Source organism: Aquila chrysaetos, chromosome 6 (genome assembly GCF_900496995.4).
Source record: "Aquila chrysaetos chrysaetos chromosome 6, bAquChr1.4, whole genome shotgun sequence".
In the NCBI taxonomy this organism is placed as follows: domain Eukaryota; kingdom Metazoa; phylum Chordata; class Aves; order Accipitriformes; family Accipitridae; genus Aquila; species Aquila chrysaetos.
This window is the reverse complement of record NC_044009.1, coordinates 38659538-38681115: the sequence shown is the minus strand read 5'-3', so window position 1 is coordinate 38681115 and position 21578 is coordinate 38659538. Positions and strand designations below refer to the sequence as shown.

At 39.3% G+C, this 21578-nt stretch overlaps 1 protein-coding gene across 2 annotated transcripts in view; it reads left to right on the top strand.

Annotated features, from left to right (window-relative positions):
- Positions 1 to 21578, top strand: part of CNTNAP5 (contactin associated protein family member 5) — a 307196-nt gene that overhangs the window by 69605 nt on the left and 216013 nt on the right. Inside the window, exons 2-3 of one of the 2 annotated variants that reach the window (XM_030018519.1) lie at positions 3452 to 3562; positions 10177 to 10370. In XM_030018519.1, coding sequence (XP_029874379.1) covers positions 3452 to 3562; positions 10177 to 10370 — 305 coding nt within the window. The remainder of the gene's footprint in view (positions 1 to 3451; positions 3563 to 10176; positions 10371 to 21578) is intronic. The other variant, XM_030018520.1, reaches the window with a different exon arrangement.

Genomic DNA, 21578 nt, shown 5'->3' with positions numbered 1-21578 from the left:
ATAATTGCTTGTTTCTCAGAAGTCAGCATAGTCAAGGTCAGCACCTATTTCTCAAATGCTAGTCAACATCTCTATTTTTATGTGATTTGCATGAAGATGGCTTATAGGTACGATTAGACACTCTTTTTCATGGTTTGGTTTTTTTTTTTTGCTAATTATCTGGTCAGCAAGGAAACATAGGAGAAAACATCTGGCTAGTAAATGCTTTTCTTTGTGAGTATCCAGATGTTTTAAGTGATTCTGTAGTGTAGTTTTTTTCTTTGTTAGAAACAGTGTTTTTAATAGACATATAATGCAGTTGACTCAAAGAAGCAAAGTTCTTGTTCTGACAGGCAAACTGCCAAAGCAAAAGGAGTAGGGTCAGAAACTAGAAATATGGGACCACCTGGAATAAAGGTCTGTTTCTGTCACACCATGTGTGGGAGATGAAGTCTCTTGAAATGTGTGCACTGGGATTATATGGTGGGAATCACGATACATTGGCTTTGCTTTTGGTTTTACCATGGGTCTTCTCTGACCTTGCATAAGCACAAAACATTTAATCTCTTTCTTCTCTGCACCTATCACAAAAGGAAACATGATATTAACATACTTTCTTGGAGAGTTTGGTAATATTAAGAGGAGTGTGTTGGGTGGTTAGTTGGTTTGTTTTTCAATTCTGCCTTCTCATGGAAGCAGGGCCTATGGGATGATCCTCACTGCATGTGCACATTGTGCCTTTTTGAACCCTGTGGCCAATTTCAGCTAAGAGTTACAAAGAGATATCAATCTCAAATCTGTAGAGTTCGTATGTGTAGTGTCACTGACAAGGGATGCATCCGAGCTACTCTGCATATGATCTGGATTGTTGTGCATGTACAAATTGACTGATGCATCCCAAGCACTTTACTACACTGTACTTTGAAATTTCATTTGGCATGTAAAAGCTGTGCCATGTCCTGCATTGTAGGTCTGTGCACTTAGAGCTGTCCCGTGCAACCTCCGAAGTTGCAAGGCTAGTTTTGACTGAGGGAAGAGCAGAAGAGTGACCTTGCATCTTGTTAGAGTATCCATTCAAAACTAAACTTGGATGAAATTCCTGCTTGCATTCTAAATCAATAGTTACTCACTGATCTATTGGAAGTTGGACTGTACTGTTCCTGGTGTTCTCAGAACTATCTTCAAATTGTTAATGCTGTCCTAAATCCTGAAGCCTTATAATTACATGTTTTTATAGTTGGATGTGAATTCAGGGAAGGATTCCTGGCAGTAGTGGGGTTGGTTTTTTTCAGAGAAAAACCAAATAAGGATCCTAGAATTTGGTGTGAAAATGATGTTGTAATGCTGTAGCAGCAGAGATCCAGGTGAGTGTGTCTGGGGACAGAAGCAAAGGATGTGGAAATGTAGGCAAAGCACCTGGTAGTTAGAGCTAATTGTCACTTCCCAGGATGGAGCCTCCAGAGATCCCAGGCAAAACCTTAAATGCATTGTTCTGAAATGGTTTACACTTGCTGCTGTGCTGAGACACTTGGTGTCCCGTAGGTATCCAATCATACCCTCGTGGAACAGTGAGAACCCAGAGGTTGTCACTGTGACTCTTGTCACGGACAGCTTGTGGATCACAGGCTGATGTGTGGAGTTCTCTCGTGGTCCAGGAGCAACCGCAGGGAAGTGAAGAGAGCCAGCAGTCTAGACACTATTTAAATTGAAATCTCTGCATTCAGTTATTTTCAACTTCAGGTTTTAAGTGTTGCTGAATAGTCATGTAGATCTGTTGCCAAGACCTTGAACCTCCTTATGAGAGGTTCCCAATCCTTCCACTGGGTTTTATAGAATGCAAAAGTTTGGGTGAGTTTGGTGCCCCGATGTACTTGCCGTTTGAGATCTTTGTTTAAATCACTGTTCAGGTCACAACTGACAGTGAATTTAAGAGCCTTATTTTAATTTACAGGTGGTTTTTTTTTTTTTTAAGTCCAGACAGAACAATTTAGGCCTGACCTCATGCTGTACCAGGGGGCACGGCACTCCACAGACCTTTCTGCATTGCAGTCAGAAGTTCTCTTTGAGACTCAAAGGCTGTAAGTGATGAGGAATCTGCTCAGGACCTTGGTAACTTGTTTTGCTGGCTAATTATCCTCATGTTCAAAACATCAGTGGCATACTTGTCCTTAATTTGTCTAACTTGCAGATCTCGTTAGGTCTTTTTGCTGATGGTAACCAAAAAGACAGAAAGGATTTTGTACTTAAGTTTGCTTTTTGAGGTCCATCAGTCAATGCACTGATATGAATTATATTGATTATACTGATTTTTTTCATATAGAGATGGATTCTGATTACAAAAGTATCTGGGCTGTTCTTAGAGAGTCACTGTAGAAAGAGATGAGAAATATTTTAATGTAATCTGGCTCATTATGTGAAAAGTATCACCCAGATTTGGAACAGTCTAAATTTGCTGTCATAACTATAAAGCAATTTTTGCTTTTATTCCTTGTCTTTTGTAGCCTGAAATATCATTAATGCATTACTTCCTCCCCAACCACCATCCCTGCAAATTGCATATTTACTCTGTGAGTGAGAGAACACTGTGGTGCCTGAGATCCTGCTAACCTGCAGGACTTTTCCAGTAATTAGATCCATGTTTGCTCCATGGGAGATTCAATTAAAAATGAGAGGGTTTTATTATTATTATTGCCTACTGAAACCCCACACTATGTTCTTGAGTGTGTATGTGACAGCATTGTAATGAGCAAACTTACTTTACCTAATTCCATCCTTATTCAAACATTATGGGCTCAAAAATTCAACTGGAGTGTTAGCCTATATGAGCATGTGAAAGTAAGAGTGGACAGACATAGCAGACTACTCATGTGAGCAAACAAAACTAATCTGGCCATGTGTATGTGTATGAGCTTGCGGAAGAAATGAAGGAAGTGTTCAGGTTTTGTAATCACAATGCAGCATAGGACTCTTGTGAAGCACAGGACTTGCTTTTATATGTTGCAAAAGGCCAGGTGGCATATGCCTGTGTGTCACTACTGTACAGAAGTATGAAGTTGTAACTCCTACATTATGTATCTGCTCTGTGGAGAGACTACTGAACACAACAGCTGGGGTGTTCTCTAACTCTACCAGGGCATTACTACATTCTTCCAGTGGCTTTTGCAAGAAGAGTCATTATTCTCTTTAACTGGAGGGTAGATCATCAAATTTCATTCACTGAAAGGAAAACATTTTCCAGGTTCTCAAGTATTTGAGGTCTTTAAAAACAGCTCCCATCCAGTTGCCATCCCACCAGACTGTCATTCTGGAGGGTTAATTTCAGTCTTGCATGTGAATTCAAGCACAAATGTGCTCTTTCTCCAGTGTCTGTGTACTAAGTAGAAACAAACACCATGTCGAGATAGCACAAGCTGGCATATTTGTTGCTCATGTGATGACCTCTGTATGTTTTGTTTTTTTGCTTTTTTTTTAGATAATTGTGATGATGCATTGGTATCTTCCTTACCTTCAACATCCCTTACCAGTTCCTCTGAGCTCTTCAGTACTCACAGTCCCAGCTTTGCAAAGCTCAACAGGCGAGATGGTAAGGTTGCAGTATGAAATGCCTAAAATATACTTTTTAATCACATTGACAAAGAACAACTTTTTATGCTGTTTGTATGCAATGCATTCAGAGCCAAGTTGAATAGAACCGTTAATTTATGCTTTTGTGAGAGCTCTATTTAGGAGCAATTCCTTCCTTTATTATAGAAAACTTCTATTAAATTTGAAGCTCTCCATTTCTCTTGTAGAAACATCCTGAAGGAAGTTTAGATAGTCTTTTTGCTTTTGAAGAGTTGCCATAATCTTTCCAGCTTGAAGGTCATTAGGCTTGAGGCTCTATTCTAAAATGTAGGCGTTTGTTAAAGCTAGTAGCAACTAGATATTAAAATTCCAGTAGAATTCAGTGATTACACAACTCTGCAGAAACAGTGAAAATGAATAAAGAAACTTGGCAGACATTTGCCATGAAGAATGTTTGAGGCCCAGATAATGAGTTCACACAAAAGGTGAAATTATTAGAATCAAACTTGTTACCAGAAAAGAGAAGTTGACAGTATCTAGGACATCATTTGACACCGCGCTGCAAATTTGGGTTGTTAGCTCCTACCTTATTCCCACGTTATAGCCTCTAAAAGAGGAAAGCCCTGCATTATTACATTACATATGATTTTCATTATAAGAAACACTAGAAAGTATACTACTACAAAAGAGGTTTTAATTGAAAATAAATGAGAATTTTCTTACTTAAACAATCTCTGAAATGTCTGTTTTAATCAAACGCCATTTGATAAATCTATAGAAAGACAGTAAAGGGTGCTCTCTTAGATGCTTGGCACTAATGATAAGCAGTCGCTAGGTCCTTAGAGAAGTGTTAGATGGGAGTTACTATATCATATTTAAACTCCTGAACCAGAGTTCCTCAGCAAGTAAAAGGTCATATGGTAGTTGCCTAACATAAAGAAAGTTCTAAACATTGAGCATGATATTTGAGTTTGCCCTGCCTTTGTTTCCAACTGCTAGCTGGGATGGTGAATAGACGAGCTTATGTGATTTTGCAAATGGCTCTAATGACTAATTTTATCTGCAGAAAAGAGGAAGAGATTCAAAGTCAATATTATTGCAAGTCAAGCTCTGGCTGTACTGTATTTTAAAGTGATATTAACAACATCTAAAATAAATTGACAAAGATTGCAATTTAAGGGCAGAAAATGAACTGGGTCTTATTTAGCTGTGTTAGAGTAGTTTTGCCATGTAGTGGCGGGTAAAGTGTTCTAGTTTTTTAGACATACAGTATCTCATCAGTAAGGTCCACGCTGTCCTTTAGCACGAATCATGGGAACAGGAAGGCAGAGTATCGAAACTGAGCCCTAAGCAAGGAAGCTGTTTGAGCAACTTTTATTTCAGGTTTTGAAGGCTTATGTGATAAGTGATGAGCTAAACCCAACACAGGGACCTAGAAGCTAAATTCGACCTTGCTTAATTCTTTTGTTGTGCAGACTTTTGTAGAAATGCGCAGATGTAGTGCCAGCAGAATTTATATGGGTACTTTATCTTGGATTGGAGAAGCAAGCAGTGGTAGGTGGTGGCTGAAGGAACTTTCTTTGGCTGGCACTTGAATACAAACAGTAGATATCTTTACAAGAAATAATATTCACTGACAAGGACTATGCCATGGCTTTCTAATAATGTTGGAGTGTTTTGATGAGCTGGCTTAGCTTTGTTTGTAATTGATAAGACGGTGCTGCAAGCAACAGTACCTCCATGTAGAAAGCCAGATAAATATATTTGATAATGTAAATATGAATGCAACAGGTGAAGATGAATTTATAAAATACAATCTAGACCTACATCAACAGAAAGTTCTAATTCATCAAGTTGATTCAGTAATAGATAACAATAACTAAAAGGCTGTTGTTTAAAAAAGGCCTGCAGCAGTGAAATGTGCCATTAAAAAAAACCCACACAAACTACCCATGAGTAAAGCTTTGTGTGAACTGCTGAAAGTGCTCAATTAAATGCTGATAAATCTGTACTGGTAATAGTAAAGCAGTTAGTATAATTCTGATAAATATGATTCTGAGGTATGAAATATATTACTTACCCATGAGAGGGATTAATCGGCTTTTTTGTTTACAGTAAATAAATGATGAAAAAGACCAAGAAAATTGCTACAATATGACTGTATCAACTAAGCTTTTTCAGTTCTCTATTAGTTCTCAGCCTGAGTAGTCGGTATAGGCAATTATGTATGGGAATATAAAACATATATAATGTCAAAAAGAATTAGTTTTATGGCCAGGAAGTGTTTGATCTGGGCATTAAAGTAAAATTCTGCAGCAGGGAAGCACTTAGTTGCAGCAGGAAGTCCAAGAGTTTGTAGCACATTATAAAGCTAGTTGAGCTGTTTGTAAGGCACTGTAGGGTGGAAATAAGCATTCCCTTTTCTTTGCATTAATAAACTACAAATAAGTATGGGCATCCTGAGCAGCCCCGTGGAACATCAAGGAGCATTGACTGCATAACACTGGGATTAAATGTAATTTTTGGAACAATTACAGCAAAATTTACAAATGGTCTGAAAAAGAAAAAAAGTATTTGATCATATTTCTTGGAGTCATATGGGTGTCCAGCTGAGAAAACATCTGATCATTGTTCTCCTTTATATTTCTAGCATTATGATTTGTTGCCATGGAGAATATGAACAATATATCAGATTCCTGTGGTACTGTTTCTCCACTAGGGCATTTTCGCCATACCGTGTTGAACCTCTCCCTTGAAATGATCCACAGAAAATGTGAAATGTGTGAACTCTGAGGAATGACAGTGTAGCGCAATGCGCAGAATCCTACCAATGCCAGTGGGAATCTGGTGGGAAGAATGGGGAAATTGTATGCCTGTCAGACATGACGTTGTAAAGTGCTAAACGTGTTGACTTTATTGAGCATGTTCTCTCTCTTGTTTTCTTGTGAGAGAGGCAATGTGGTATCTTCATATGTTAGTACTTTCCAGATTGCCTAAAAACAAATGTACCGATCTGGTAGGTGTAATCAGAGCCACATTTGTCTGTTTTATGTTTATGCCACACTATTAATAAAAGGTGTATGGTCCTCTTCAACTTCCTTGTGCCCAACTGCAGGAAAATGGTGTGAGGGTTATGCTTATATCTGTTCAAAGGAGTTGATGTCCTGTAAATATTGTGTCTTTAGTAGCCCTTGTTGTTGCCTATTACAGCCTTCACATCCTACGTTCTTGTCTTTTGTCTTGGGCCTGCCCTGACGAATGTTCCCCAGGGTGAGCATCACTGGTGGGTAGAGGAGCAAATGGCGTTAAAAGAGTTGGTATACTTTGGGCGTGCTTTTTTGCTACTTACTAAAAAAAGTACGGGGCAGGGTGTTGACACTCTATAAGGAATGACGTGCATAAAAGAAATGTGCACAGATTGTGCTGGAAAAAGATGCCAGTATCCCTTGTGCCACCTGCTCTGTATAACAGAGCAAATATGGAGGAAAAAGAACATTTTATTGATTTTTGGCACTTGCAGCAGTATTTGGTGAGGATTTGGGATACCCACAAAAGTAAGCAGAAGTTATGTGTTTGCTTTACTAGCAGAAATGAGAGAGGCCCAATGGGAAAAGCTTTAGTTCTGCCCTCAGTCACACAGCCAATGCAGCGTTGCTGTTGCAGGGATTTTAACTGCCATTCCTACAAGTCAGTAAAATTACTGTCCATCTGTGGAAATGGTAATGATGGAAGGTTTGGGAGAGGGAAATGCAGTGTTTTTTTTCCCCACAGGAAAAGGTATATGAAGCAGCTGCTCTTCTGTAAAGGCATGGTCTGTAACCGATAACATCTCTCTTGCAAGACCAGCTTCTGGAGAGGTGGTGCTACGAGCAGGTGTCACTGCTGTGTCATGGAGTGCTTACATCTAAAGAGTGACATTCCCAACAGACAAATGTGCTCATGTGAAGAGATACGCAGTTCAGAGATGCTGTGTAATCTGTGATTTGAGAGGTCAAGCTCACCACAGATCTCCCAAATTTCCATTCAGTGTGTATTGTTTGTTTGACTGACTTTGAAAATATAAGCCTGTTGTGCCATGCTCAAACTCAAAAATATCAGTGCATAGTAAAGCCAAATACTTTTGTGGAAAGCATATCACCTTTCTGCCACTTCTAGCAGCAGACAGGAGAGAGCATAAACTACATAGGGTAGATGCTAGTTATGATGTTCAACAAACTACTGGAAAGCACCTGTGGTAATAAGCTTGGCTTAAGAACTTATGCATAAACTAGAACAGAGAAAGCAAAGATTTTTTTCCTTTTCTTTTTTTTAAATGGGAAACTCCTCAAACAAATTACTTGTTATAAGTTATTTTCCTCCGTCTAGTTGCTGCTGTTAATGTTATAGAAAGACAATAAAGGAAAGATGAAAATGCCCACCTTTCTTTTAATATTTACTGAAAACTTCTGTAATAAACTCTTTGCAACTCCCCCTGTTGAAGGGAACAACTTTGTGCCACAGACCTGCCAGAACTTCTGAACTGAATTTCTATGTCCTGCCAGTTCCTGGAATAAAACTGTAAACAAAGCAGCAACTATTGTGTTCAGGATCTATTTCAGATATTGGATATTACAGTCCAAAGGAAGTTTTCCTTTGGCTCTCATGTACATTAGTCACAATTCCATGTAGAAGAAATATGCAGCTTGTCTTTGAACACAGTTATATAGTTTGTATCTTAAAAGCCAGACAGATATATTCTTTATATGGCATTTAAAATTTAAAAAAAAAAAAGTGCGGAGGGGGAAGAAGAAACATTGTTAGGATTTTTAACGGGAAGTACTATAGTCTTATAAAAGCTATATATATAGATACGGAGTTAAAAGAGAGCTATGAAGTAGTCTGAGAAGAATTGAATAATGAAATTCCTAATATTCTCATTAGGTCTTTCATGACATGCTCATAGGGGAGAGTATTCTTTTTAAGGCAGGTAAAATAATCACAGTGATGATGAAGACTTCTATTGTGAATGAAAAAGGTAAAATAAAGCATGGAACTAGCAAGCAGTATGCATTGGTTTGGTTACAAACTATTTTCCCTGGAGAGCTCTCGTAGAGTCATCCAGGGGAGCAGTGCCGATATTCAATTCTAGCTATGGAATAAACATGCTTCTGTTTCAGGAATTAGGACTAATTCCTATCTTAGTGAACTGCAAATAATGAAAATTCTAGCACCTATTCTTAGACAAAGAATTCCAGTTGTGAGCTGGAAAATACAATGCAGTCCAGGAAAATCAAGAAATTTTTTAAAGGGCAAAGTTATTGAAATTGAGTTCTTTGATATAAACCACATTTATTGATCTTTCAACTCAGTTCACTTCAATAAACTCTTCACGGAGCAGCTTTGAGACAGATCAGTTAATAAGATCAAAATATTAAGGTAAATCCAGCTATTTATAACCAAAGTTTAGTGATGCTTTTTATTTGGAAACGCATATTAGGAATTGTTCTTGTAGTTTACATGAGGAATTGTTAATGTTTTACTCTGTGTATTTCCCCCTTTCCTTCCCAATGTGACTGTGTTCACTGTAATCACACAGAAGTGCTTTTGTAAACTTGACTAATAATGGCAAAACAAAGAAGATGGTGGGTTGCAGAAGCAGTGACAGCCTGAAAATTTGCTGCTTTGGATACTTTGTTAATGGCTTCTGCGTTCTTCATAGCTTCGTTGTTCACTTATTTGTAAGGCTGAAGTGAAGGCTAAGTGTATTCGGAGAATAAATGTGTGCAAGTAGAAACAAGTTAAAAGAAAATAAACATAGCCTATAATTTAAGGGTGAAAAAGAAAGCAAGAGAATGTAAAATAATATATTCCAGTCTGGAAGGATTTGCCTTTTAACTGTAAGCTCACATTTATTGTAGTGAGTGAAGTGGTGAAATTCAAGCAGTGGTTGCAGTTCCGTGTTTCATTGGCTTGGCGTTACCATGGGCCTGTTCAACCTCTAAAAAAATTCAAGGGATAGTACATATCTTTAAAAGTAAAGAACAAACATGAGCTACAAGCTATCAGCTTCCATGTGACTATGACTTCAGAAATCTTCATTCCTGAATGGAGAAGTGCATCATGGAAGTGGATAATTTGCAACTCGTCTCTAGCTTTACAACGTATTATCTGAATTGCATTTACAACCAGTAATTAAACCATTCTTTCAAATACTTAATAGGCCTCAAATCAAGATAACTAACATTTTTGCATGTCTTTCAAAACATAGCAAAAAAGAAAATGTCAAAGCAAATTAGAAGTTAGAAATCAACATTCCCAGATTTGCACAAGCATGCGAAGAGGGGGTAGATGTGGTATTTTTTTGTGACTGAGGATGTGCCAACCTCACCAACATTTGTCCAGCTGACAAAGAATAAATTTCCTTAAAATTTTTTAGAAATTCAGAATTCCTTATGAACTTTAGGTTAATTAAGAAAACCTTAAGGAAGCACGCCTCAAGTAGCATATTTCCTAATACAAAAATGTGAACAAACAGCTGTATGTTCAGGAAGTAGACTCCTGTGTGATGACCTGAAGTAGTAACATGGTCTTTCTCAAGTGTAATTTCTTGTGCTGTCATTGTCATCTAATTTATCTTTATCCAATCTCTTTCAGGAGCTGGTGGCTGGTCCCCGTTGGACTCAGATGAGCAGCAGTGGCTGCAGGTTGATCTGGGAGACAGAGTGGAGATTGTCGCGGTCGCTACCCAGGGCAGGTACGGGAGCTCAGACTGGGTAACCAGCTATACGCTGATGTTCAGCGACACTGGCCGCAACTGGAAACAGTACAGACAAGACGACACCATCTGGGTAGGTCTGAATTGCGGACGCCTTTGGCCCCAGTTCTTTCTGGTCTGGGCTCATTTGGACATTTGGAGAAACGGCTTCAGTTTCAGATCAGAGGACTGCTGTAGTGGTGAGAGAGCAGACCTGAGTGACTCTACAGGGTGTTTTGATCTAAATGGGTTATGTCACCGACTGTCAGTGTAATACAAGTTTAGACCCTCAGGACTACATTGTTTTTCAATCTATGAGAATGCTCAGGGCACTCAAAATGACCTGCATGCTTCTGTGCCTGGTTGGCTTTGATTCAGGCACACCAGGGTAAATGGGGCTAATCACCTACATACTGTCTCCAGGAAATATGGAAATAAACTGTGTGTCTTATGCATGCTTGCTGGCCAGAACAACAGAGCTCATGCTGGGGGAGGTGGGTGGTAAATTGCTCCTCGGCTGGAGAAGGCTGGAGCTGCAGCATGAGTTGTAGGATGATTTAGCAGATACAATAAAATTGCTCAAGGCTCTTCCTAAAATTTTAATGCAGACTTGACACTTGCTGTGTTGCAAGTTCAATGTGTGGCCATGCCAGGTGCTGTCGGTAGGACTGCCTGTGATAGCAGTGCCACCTCAGGTGTGGATGGTGAAGTTTAGAAGTATTCCTTTCGTATGGAAAATGTGAATTGTTAGTGAATTGCTAATAAATGGTAGCATTCTCTCTGTGCTATATTCTGTAGTTCTGAGGATCCATAGCCCTGGTAGCACGACAGTACGTGGTGGTAAATGAAATATATTCTTCATGAAAATAAAAGGGAACAGTTTAAGGGTGACCAAGTAGACTTCTGGTTCTGTCTTAAATTTTTCTTTGGTTAACACCTTGGTTAAATGCTGTGTTGCAAAAGCAGATTTTGCTTCCTGAACATAATGACTGTGAATGAGGAGAGTTGTGGTGCAGCAGGAAGAGGGGAGAAGGGCTGCTTAGTTTTTTCCTGAGCATGTTGCAGGCAGTGGCAACGCATGTACAGGGAGGTTAACTTCTACAGTTTTAAAATCCATTGCATTGCCACTGTCTTTGTTTTATCACGGTTTGATTAGGGAAAGCTAATGAAATTCTTCTTCCTTTAGAAAGGCAACTTTGGTCCGAAGATGGTCATAAAGTTGTCAAGTGTGGCTCTGCTTCACCTGTCACTTACAAAATTATATTAGGCGCCTTTGCTCCAGATACTTACACCATTTTTTTTCTTTTTATGTTTAAAAACAGTGGAATTTTATTTTGGACTGAATATAGTGACCATTTAATCTGACTCTCAACTTCCACCCTTGGGCCTCAGAAATCCAGAACTGAGGTATTTTTACAGACTTGGTGTCATTAAGTGCTTCCCTCCCTGAAAATATTAGGTGCCTTGTTAAAATTTTATATTAAGACTAATTAATTTTTTATTACATGTCTAACTTTTCAGTCTTTTCCTTTCTGGAAACCCTTGACTTTTTATTTTCTTTTTGTAAATTTTTCTTCTTAAAGGGAAACTTGAAAAGACAACACGTAGGATTTACCATAGCAAATCTTTATGCCCTAAAGATCCAGTTTTGTGAGTTTCTGATCTGGCACCTAATATTGTGCACAAGAATAAGAACAAGCCTCGCAGGCATTTAACAGTGAATTAGGATTTATGAAGAACCTGAACTCTCTTGTTTTACTAAGTGATCAGGAATGAAGTTGATTCAGAGCAGATCCTGACACAAGTCCTAAAGCTTCAGTAGATCTGGAAGCTTGCTTTCTGGAGGGGTAATTTTTGTATGCTTTTCTAATGGAAACTGCCGTAGGCTACAGAGGATAGTTTTGTATATAATTGAGGAAAGATTAAATATAATTTGGATGTGGAAAAAATAACACTGGGGAAGGATTTGGATATTTTTTCCCTCACATTAATTTCTAAAAGTCACACTGACCATGTGAGCCAGTAACATAATTCCAGTCCAGAAGAACGATTTTCTACACATCCCCATGGAGAGGGCTCGAAGGGATTGTTTGGATGTGTCATCAAACTTTGCTGTTGGAAGTATCTGATAGTGAAAATCCAAAGTGGGCTCTTTTGAAGTTTCATTAGACTCTACAGTCCGCCTAAACTGGCAAGTCTCATTAACACCTAGGAGCTTATACACCTGCCCATGGAATTAATGAAGGTCAAGAATTCCTTCTGCACAATTTTTATTCTAACTAAAGAGAAAGTTGATTCTTTTTTGCTGGCACTTTTGGATTTGTTTCACTGAAATAAATTAGATCTTGAGAGCCATTCAGAGCACAAAGACAAAAGCCAAAGAGGTTTTCAGAAGCATGTATAGAATTATAATTTCAAATTTTGTAGTGTTTCTGTTTTATTGGCAGTAATCCTTTCCTTAAGCTTTTTCTAACTAAGAAGAAAAATAGAAGTGTGCTGTCCAGCTGTATGTTGAAGGCTTTTCTATAAAAGCCCTTGGATGAAATGAGGACAAGCACAACATGGTGCTTTTTGTTGGTGCATTTCGTACAAACTTCCTCCACATGGACCGCATGCACCGGATTTCATCCGGGTCTTTGGATGCCTGGTTGTTATTTAGGTTGTTATGGATCACCTCCAACATGGCTAATTCCCTCAGATACCGGATACCTCCCTCAATATTGGTCCATTCCTTTTGGGAATTTGCAAGTTCTTCCTCAAAGGGATACCCGTTCTTCACACTTGACAGGAGTCGCTGCCAAAGACTGAGGACTCCTGCCTTTTTTCCAATCCCTTTGTCAATGGCCTTATCCTTAGCAAGGGATCCTAGCTGCCAGCTTTCCTTACCCTCTAATTCCTGACTACTGGCACCAATATCCCAGCATCAGAGTAACCACTTGAGAATTAGCTCACCTGGTTGACAGCTAAAATCTTTGTGCATATCTCACAGCTCACTTAAGGATAGGGATTGGATGGTTTCTGTCTCATTTATAAATTGTCTCTTCCTCCTCCTGTTCATGTGACAGCTCTGCTGCAGAATAGGCTGCCTCTTCTGATTCTTTCTCCTGCTCCCTCTTAGAAGCTTCTTCATCCCTTACTAAATGAGCTGATTTCTGCTTCCATTGTTTCTTTTTAGTTATAGGGGTGACTGATTTAGTGCCTGTGTTAGCCATAGTGTCTGTTGGTATGTTGTTCCCTCTCTTCTCCCTGCGGGTGCTGCATACTATCGAGTAGTGTTTGGCAGATGCTGGCCAGGGCCCAGCACAGTGCAGTAAGTAGTGCCTCTTTGGAATAGCCACGGCATTTCTTTTTTTATCCCCGCCCCCCCCAACCATTCTATTGCTTCATCAGGGTCCTGCAGTTGTTTGGGAGTGAAGTTCCAGGCCATTGGAGGTGAGAAGTTCTCTAGATACCTGCCCGTGTTCTCCCACGTGCCATGCCACCCATGACCATACTTTTGTGGAGCCTGGGTCATACTCCTAAATTACTTGTTAACCTTAGAAAAAACTGAACCAATATTCCTAAGAAATACTGATAGAAGTATTTTAACTACCCAAGGATGTTCGAGATACTGAGAAGTTATTGTAACAAGGGAGAAAACATCAGAGAACAATGTAGCAAAGCTGCCATTCATATTTCCTACACAAAAAACCCTCAGAGGAAGAAGTATAATTGTTAACTCTCTCCATGAGATGGTACCCGAAGTACAGTAGTGGCTTCAGTACAGAGCCCAAATACCAGCTTAAGCTCAAGGTCAGTGTATTTGTAACAGATCTCCCAGGCAAAACATCACTAATCACTACAGAGCACAGCAAACTGCAAAAGCCAACAACCATCTTTAACATGTACAGCAAAACAAAGAGCATGGCACAGATCAGATAAACTAATATTGAGAACACATGAACCAATATCGTGACCCGCATTTGCTAACAGATGTAAATACCTTCATTAGAAGGTATGCTCTGGTCAGTCTGTCATTATCTTGAACCCTTTGAGCCCCACATTGGGTTCTAAAAAGGACTGTTGTGGTTTTAACCCCAGCTGGCAACTAAGCACCACACAGCTCGCTCCCCCCCAGCAGGATGGGGGGTGAAGAGGATTGGAAGGGTAAAAGTGAAAAAACTAGTGGGTTGAGATAAGAACAGTTTAACAATTGAAACAATAATAACAACAACAATAATAATAATACTAAATCGTAATGAAAAGGAAAATAACAGAGAGAAATAAAAACCAAGACAGACAAGTGATGCAAATGAAAACAATTGCTCATTACCAACTGACTGATGCCCAGCCAGTCCCTGAGCAACGGCTCCCCCGGCCAGCCTTCCTCTAGTTTATTGCTGAGCATTACGTCCTTTGGTGTGGGATATCCCTTGGGTCAGTTGGGGTCAGCTGTCCCGGCTGTGTCCCCTTCCAACTCCTTGTGCCCCCCCCGAGCCTGCTCGCTGGTGGGTTGGGGTGAGAAGCAGAAAAGGCCTTGGCTCTGTGTAAGCACTGCTCAGCAGTAACAAAAACATCTCTGTATTATCAACACTGTTTTCAGCACTAATCCAAACCACAGCCCCATCCTAGCTACTGTGAAGAAAATTAACTTTATCCTAGTGAAAACCAGCACATTCTCCCATTCTTTTTTTGGGGTGGTCAGGGTGGTCTGTCAAAGCAGCATTCAAGGTAGGAGTCTCCTATGTCAGGGCAAGGTGGCAAGTTACCGTGTTGCCTCTCATCCACAGGGAGTGGAGGGGTTAAAATCTATGTTACTATGTGGAAAATGTGCCATGTCAGAAATCTCAGATAGGTGGGAAATGCATCCTCGCTGCAGGCTTTGACTTTGAAGCTTTTTTTTCTCTGTCCTTAGGACAGGATTTTAGCACTCTCTATGTCCTTCAGGACTTTGAGCTTTTTAAGAATTCTTTTTAAATTTTTTCTGTATAGCTAAAAGGGCTAGAAATTTACGTACTTTATTGTTGTTTGTTTCAGAAAGTTATGCTTTTCCTAACTTAAGAGGTGGTCAACACTGACTCATAGCTCAGATGGGCTGTAAAATCTAAATCATTATTGCCTGGAGATCATTAGATGAAGTCTGCTGTATCAATATAAAATATTGATATGCACTGGACCTCACAGGTTCACTGATACAGCTTCTACTTTAGTAAAACTAGCTGAAAGTTTGTGCATTGCTGTATGGATGTTACTGAATGTCTCACACAAATTCCTCATTGGTGACAACTTATCATTCATTTGCAGCTGTTGAAAGGGGAGGATATGTATCAGTATAAGGGACCTAGATAGCCTGGTGAATATAAGTTGGTTGTTTTCTGGAGGCAGTATAACTATGTGGAGAACCATTTGACAGAATAACGATCTACTGAATTGCTGAAAAGAACGGTGTAAGAAGTACCTGGGTTTCAAGGCAAGCATTTGATTTCAAGTAGAAATTTGAGGTTTCATTTTGTTTTAGTTTGTTTTCATTCCAGCAAACGAAAACAGGGTCTTGAAATTTCTTCTCCACTAAGTCTGTTAAACTAAACCTGGCAGAAATCCTTAATCTCTACTCAACCCAAGTCAGATTTGAACTGCAATTTCTCCCAGTCCATCTGCATGACCCGGAGACAAAGTTATGGCGTATTCCCAGCTGGCTGTACTCTCTTAGTGCTCTCTTAGAGGAGGGTGTACTGGCACAGCCTTTCCCCGCTACATGTCATGGGCCATCGGCCACATTTGGTGGAGACAGCAGGAGGGCAGTAGCTCCTTTCATAATCCCGGAGTAAATCTGTCCGGATGAAACTTTTCCTGATCGTGCCTTCACAAATGTCTGGTGCTCCATATTGCAAGTGGTGCTCCTGAGGGGTTGTTTCCAGCTATCTGGTATGGGTTTTGTCCACCCATATGGCATATGTGTCCTTCAGTGCATCTGAGACCTGGGTACATAAATTCTTTATTGGGCTGCCGATAAGACAGACGTTTGCACACCAGTATATATGACATATCACTAGTAAAAATCCCTCTCTTTTTATAGAGATTACAAGGCTTATTATCCTCCTCTCACGGCATGCATACAGCTCCCATCAACTTCACCGTTAATGAGCGCCGCATAGACAGATCGCGAGGAGAATCAGAAAACCTTTTACATTTTCACTCAGCCTGTGTTTATGGTGTTAGTAAATTCTGCAGCTGGAATTGAAGACAAGACAGATTAGCCATTTAAAACCAATTTTCCAACCCCATTTGTATTTAAATAATCTTGTTACAAAAGGACTTTGTGGTTCAGAGCAAACTAGACTTATAATTATATTTTCAATATGGATAAATCAGCTGTGTGTGGACACACTAGCTATTGATTGGGGACATAAAACATAAATCTTATTGCTTGTAACAAGTAAATGATTTTTCAGTGTTTTTAAGTGTTGAATAATTCAGAATTTACTTTACCTGCATACACACCACAGCTTGAATCAGTCCAAATCATGTATATTACTGGGACAAAAGTATGGGCCTTGCAGTACCTAAAGGGACCCTACAAGAAAGCTGGAGAGGGACTTTTTACAAGGGCATGTAGTGATAGGACAAGGGGTAATGGCTTTAAACTGAAAGAGGATAGATTTAGATTAGATGTAAGGAAGAAATTCTTCACTGTGAGAGTGGTTGAGGCACTGGAAGAGGTTGCTCAGAGAGGTTGTGGATGCCCCATCCCTGGAAGTGTTCAAGGCCAGGTTGGATGGGGCTTTGAGCAACCTGGTCTGGTGGAAGGTGTCCCTGCCCATGGCAGGGGGGTTGGAACTAGGTGATCTTTAAGGTCCCTTCCAACCCAAACCATTCTATGATACAATGCTATTTCATTTTAGATAGCAATTTTTTGTTATCTATATTGAAAAATACTTTACAAAGCTGAAAAATGCTATTATGCAGGAAGACACAAAGGAAAGGGGATGGAGCAGGCATAGATATATGTAACAAAAGGAGAAAAGAGGTGTTCTTTAAACAAAATTTTGAAAAGAGAAGGGGAAGTTGTGGAATTGGAGATAAAGGGGGACTGCTGTGACAGTGGCAGAGAAGGCTATTATATTAGAACAATGAATCTGTGCAGAAAGGCAGTGAAAGGGAAAAATGGCATAGATAGCAAGGAGATACTTCATACTCTGTGCAAACACATGCACGTACTTGCACATATTAAGCAGAAGTTTGGAGGTGACTGTTGATAAAGTTTCTTATAGATTTGCTGTCAACTGCACTTGGAAGGGAGAAGATGGCTTCAGGCAGAAGGGGTCTGTGAGCCCTAAACTCAAAGCTGGATTACAAGATAGGAAGCACATCTCTGGTGTCAGACCATGATACCCGAGTCATGCAAGGTGCAGAGCAGAGCTTCTACCATGGAGAAGTGCTCCAGTGTCAGTCCTGCTTCTTGCAGGTGAGAGGGTGCTGTGTGAGGGCTGGAGAGTTGACAGAAGGCTGAGGATGCATTAGGAATATGTAATTCTCAGGGGAGCAGGAAAAGTGTTTAACAGAAGTGATAAAGATCCCTTGCATTTCCTTTTCTCAGGAAAATTCTTACTTGCATGTGTAAGCTTTTGCTGAACCAGAGGCTTTTCTAATGAAATCTAAAGGAGGGTCACTTAATTGGCTTATAAATCTACAGGAGGGTTGTAAACTTTCCCATTTCCACCCTAGCTGGATAATGATTGTGGAACTGTTTTGGTGAGTTAATTATCGTGAACACAGTTAGAATATTAATCTTCTTGTCAGATTTATAGTTTTGCTAATTTATTCTAAAGCGTCTTTTAGCTCCTAGTCCTAATGTCCTCCAAGCAAGGCCAGAGCAAAATTCTACCTGTAGCAATGAGAAGTCCTACATTGTTTGCTTGGATTAGAGAATGAGTTTCTGCTTGTCTTGTTATAATGCTTCCTGCTGTACTAGTATTTAGATATATTTAATCTCCTCTATGCACTGTAATTATTACCAGGCAAATAGGTGTTAAACAGTAAGTATCCATGGATTATTTTCTTTTTCAGCACCTTTGCTCTAAGAAGCAAAGAAAAAAGGCCAATTGCTACTTTCAAGTAGGAATGAAGGAACCAATTCAATCTTGCTGCAGGGAAGCAAGGTTTTTCAGAGGTTTTCATCACTTTTCCTGTAAGAACTATGTTATTACAGGTTTTGAAGAGGCAACCATTACCCATTTGTTGTACTTAGGACTGTTCTGATTTAAGACCGCTTGATTCTGAGATGCTGTTTGGATGTTACTAATTTGCTTCTAATACTGGTTTAGCTTACTGAGCTGGCTGCAAACCTGTCCTCTTGAGCATGTTCTCAGGAAATCTGTCTGTCTTGATATTGCCAGGACAGTTGTCCCGTTGGGAGGATAATTCAAAGTGTCAGTATATCTGGTTTTGTTAAATGCACTCTGTATGGATTTATGCCTGAATAAAATGGATATACTTAGATTGCAAATTACCCTTTAGTGTTGAGATACTTGAGTTAGCCTTAAGCTAACCGTATTTTGTATGAATTTTCTGTGACCTTACAATATGCTTTTATAGTTGGTTAACTGCAAAGTGATATTAAGGTGGAGTTTAGAGAATTTAGTGCTGATATTAACATGATATCCATCAGTAATGTCTTCAGTAATTCTCTGTGCTTGGTATTTGGTAGCAGTTCACCCTGACCCAGGAAACTGCAAGAAATGTGGTTATTTGCAGTCTGTGCTATCGTCACCGACCTCCCAGTCTTATTCCTTTGCAAGTTGCCTGAAACGTACCTTTTCTGTAACCATTTAGCACAGGAAGGCTGTGAAATGTTCCTTGATTTCTTATTCCTACATCCCAGATCTTCTGTACGATCTTGTCTGTCCAATGCTTCATGCTAGGGACTATAGAGTATGACTCCGTAGTGTTGGCCCTAATGAATTGGAGTGGAAAGAGTTGTTGGCATGTTTCTGGTTGGTGAAGTCTGGCCCTAAAACGTATATGTCTTCCAACCATCCCCAGCAGGTTTGTCTGCCACAGCCACAAAGCTATTGTTTCCCCTTCCAAGCATCTACTAAGACAGTAAATATTAGTGGCAGCATGCTGAGGTGACTAATGTGGAAAACAGCGGACACTTCCTCTCAGATGGGGAGTTTTAGCTAGCAGCTCCTTTATATCAGTAGACCAAGTTTCATTATTCTTGATTGCAAATCATGTTCTATGGTATGTGAAGATATAAATAGGTGCCTTTACAAATTATAAATAAATATGGAACAAATAGTGCTTCAATCCATATGCTTCTAGAGCTCAAGTCTTAGTGAGATTCTTTGCAGTTGTTTGGTACATTTTTAGAACAACTGAGAATGGCTCTAGCTGTCTTAACAGCCAATTCTTTTGGGGAACTGGCTAACAAGAGTAGTCTTACTGTACTATAATGTACTAAAATAAGACAGGTTTTCCTGCTGCTGAAAAGTGTGTCACTTCTACTAATTCACTCTTAGATTAGATTAACCCAAATAACTAACTAGGTTTTCAGCTCTGCTGGTTTGATTTGGAGTGTCCGGGTCTTCAGTAACTGTTATAAGATTGTACCTATTTTGCTCTGAGCTCTTTCCAAACTTCGGATTATTCCTGTAGTGAGAAGCTCACAAACAGCAGAGTAGAAACCTGTTGCTTGTGGCTAGTGGAAACGGCATGTAAGAAGAAGAGGAAAGCTACAAAGATATCATTGCAAGCCACTCTAGGACTGGGATTTTATTAAAATATTAAACATTGATAGAGTATTGGCTAAGCAGAGGAGCATGATGTTGTATAGACACCAGGTTTAGTGATAAGATATGCTAGTAAACTAGTGGGTACAATGGAAGAAGAGGAGAAAGGAGAGAATTCTCAGGATACCTGAAATGGAGATGAGAAGACAGAGGAGGGGAGAGAGAGAGGTAGAAAGCTATAGTTAATGACCAAAGCTTCAATATCCAAGATAGAAATAAAGACCTTTTTCATTACATCTTCAGTCAGCATCAGCAGAAACCAAGGATCTCTTATTTCTGCTCATCCTCTTCTTGTCTCCGTTAGCACATCTGTATCCTACTTTGGGTTAATATACTCTATGTTTCCTACTACTAGACACCCATCAGCTGCAAAGAGGCCCCTACAAACTACTTCTGAGATACTTTTTTGGAAAAGGGTTGTGTTCACAGAAACGTTTCTTCAACATTAAAATTGGATCTTTGCACAGTGGCAATGCAGGGGTGGGGAGATGGAAAATCAGGTATCATGCAAGGGCTTGCATGATTTAGAGGGAGGACCCCGATGTATTAAAACTTCAATTTTCTTAGGCTATTTGTCAAAGGTCCCATGTTCTGTCAGTCTTTTTGGTTATGTAGGTATTCTGCTGCATTTCTCCTTTATGGTCTGATTGGAACCCTATTGCTGTTGCTGGGGCCTTTCCTCTTTGGGGATCCTAGAACCATAAGGATAAAGAAATGTACCAGCTAAAAGTCTGCCCCACGATTCTTCCTTGGATGAACACAAGGACCAATTACTTTTTCACTTTTTCTACTTAACTGATGTATACAGTAGAAACTGATGTTTCTACTTAACTAAGGTGACTTTGTTATATATTAAAAAAATTATCAAAATAATACAGCCACACAATTACAATTGTCTGATAAGTAATATTTTCTTGCCATTGTGCTAACCCAGAAATTCTGTAGTGTCATCAGCTCTACAGTATTGGAAACATGCTCTTTGTAGACTACACTTCCTCCCCCCCCGCCCAGTAATTTCAGCATAATATGGATATATTTTTCAGAGGCTGAAAAAAAGAAGGCTTTTTTTACTTTGCAGAAAGAACTTTAAAATTATTTGTTTTCATTCTCATTGAGAAGCAAGGTTTATCAGATTTAATTTTTTTTTGTAACTGTCAGTGCCTTTACTGGAATATTCCAAGTCTGGAAATAGTGTTTCTCTAATGCCTAATATAGACAAATATAAATATTTAATGTATTTTATTTTATATTATATATATGTTGCTGAATTAAAAAAGAAAGAATAATTAGTGAGATTACATTAAAAAAATGAATACAAGTATTATTCTTAGTATGGAGAACCTCTTTTAATACATTGCCTTTCCAAATGTGTAGTGTATATTTTATATTCTTTCAGAGGCCTCCGAGTTTTAGTGCATGAGAATTTTAAAACCACTTACATAATCATTAATCTTGAAGGTCATTATACCAATTGTACTTTTGATTCTCAAAGCTGTTTCTCAGGGGAATGGGGAAGGATAGAAATCCCTAGA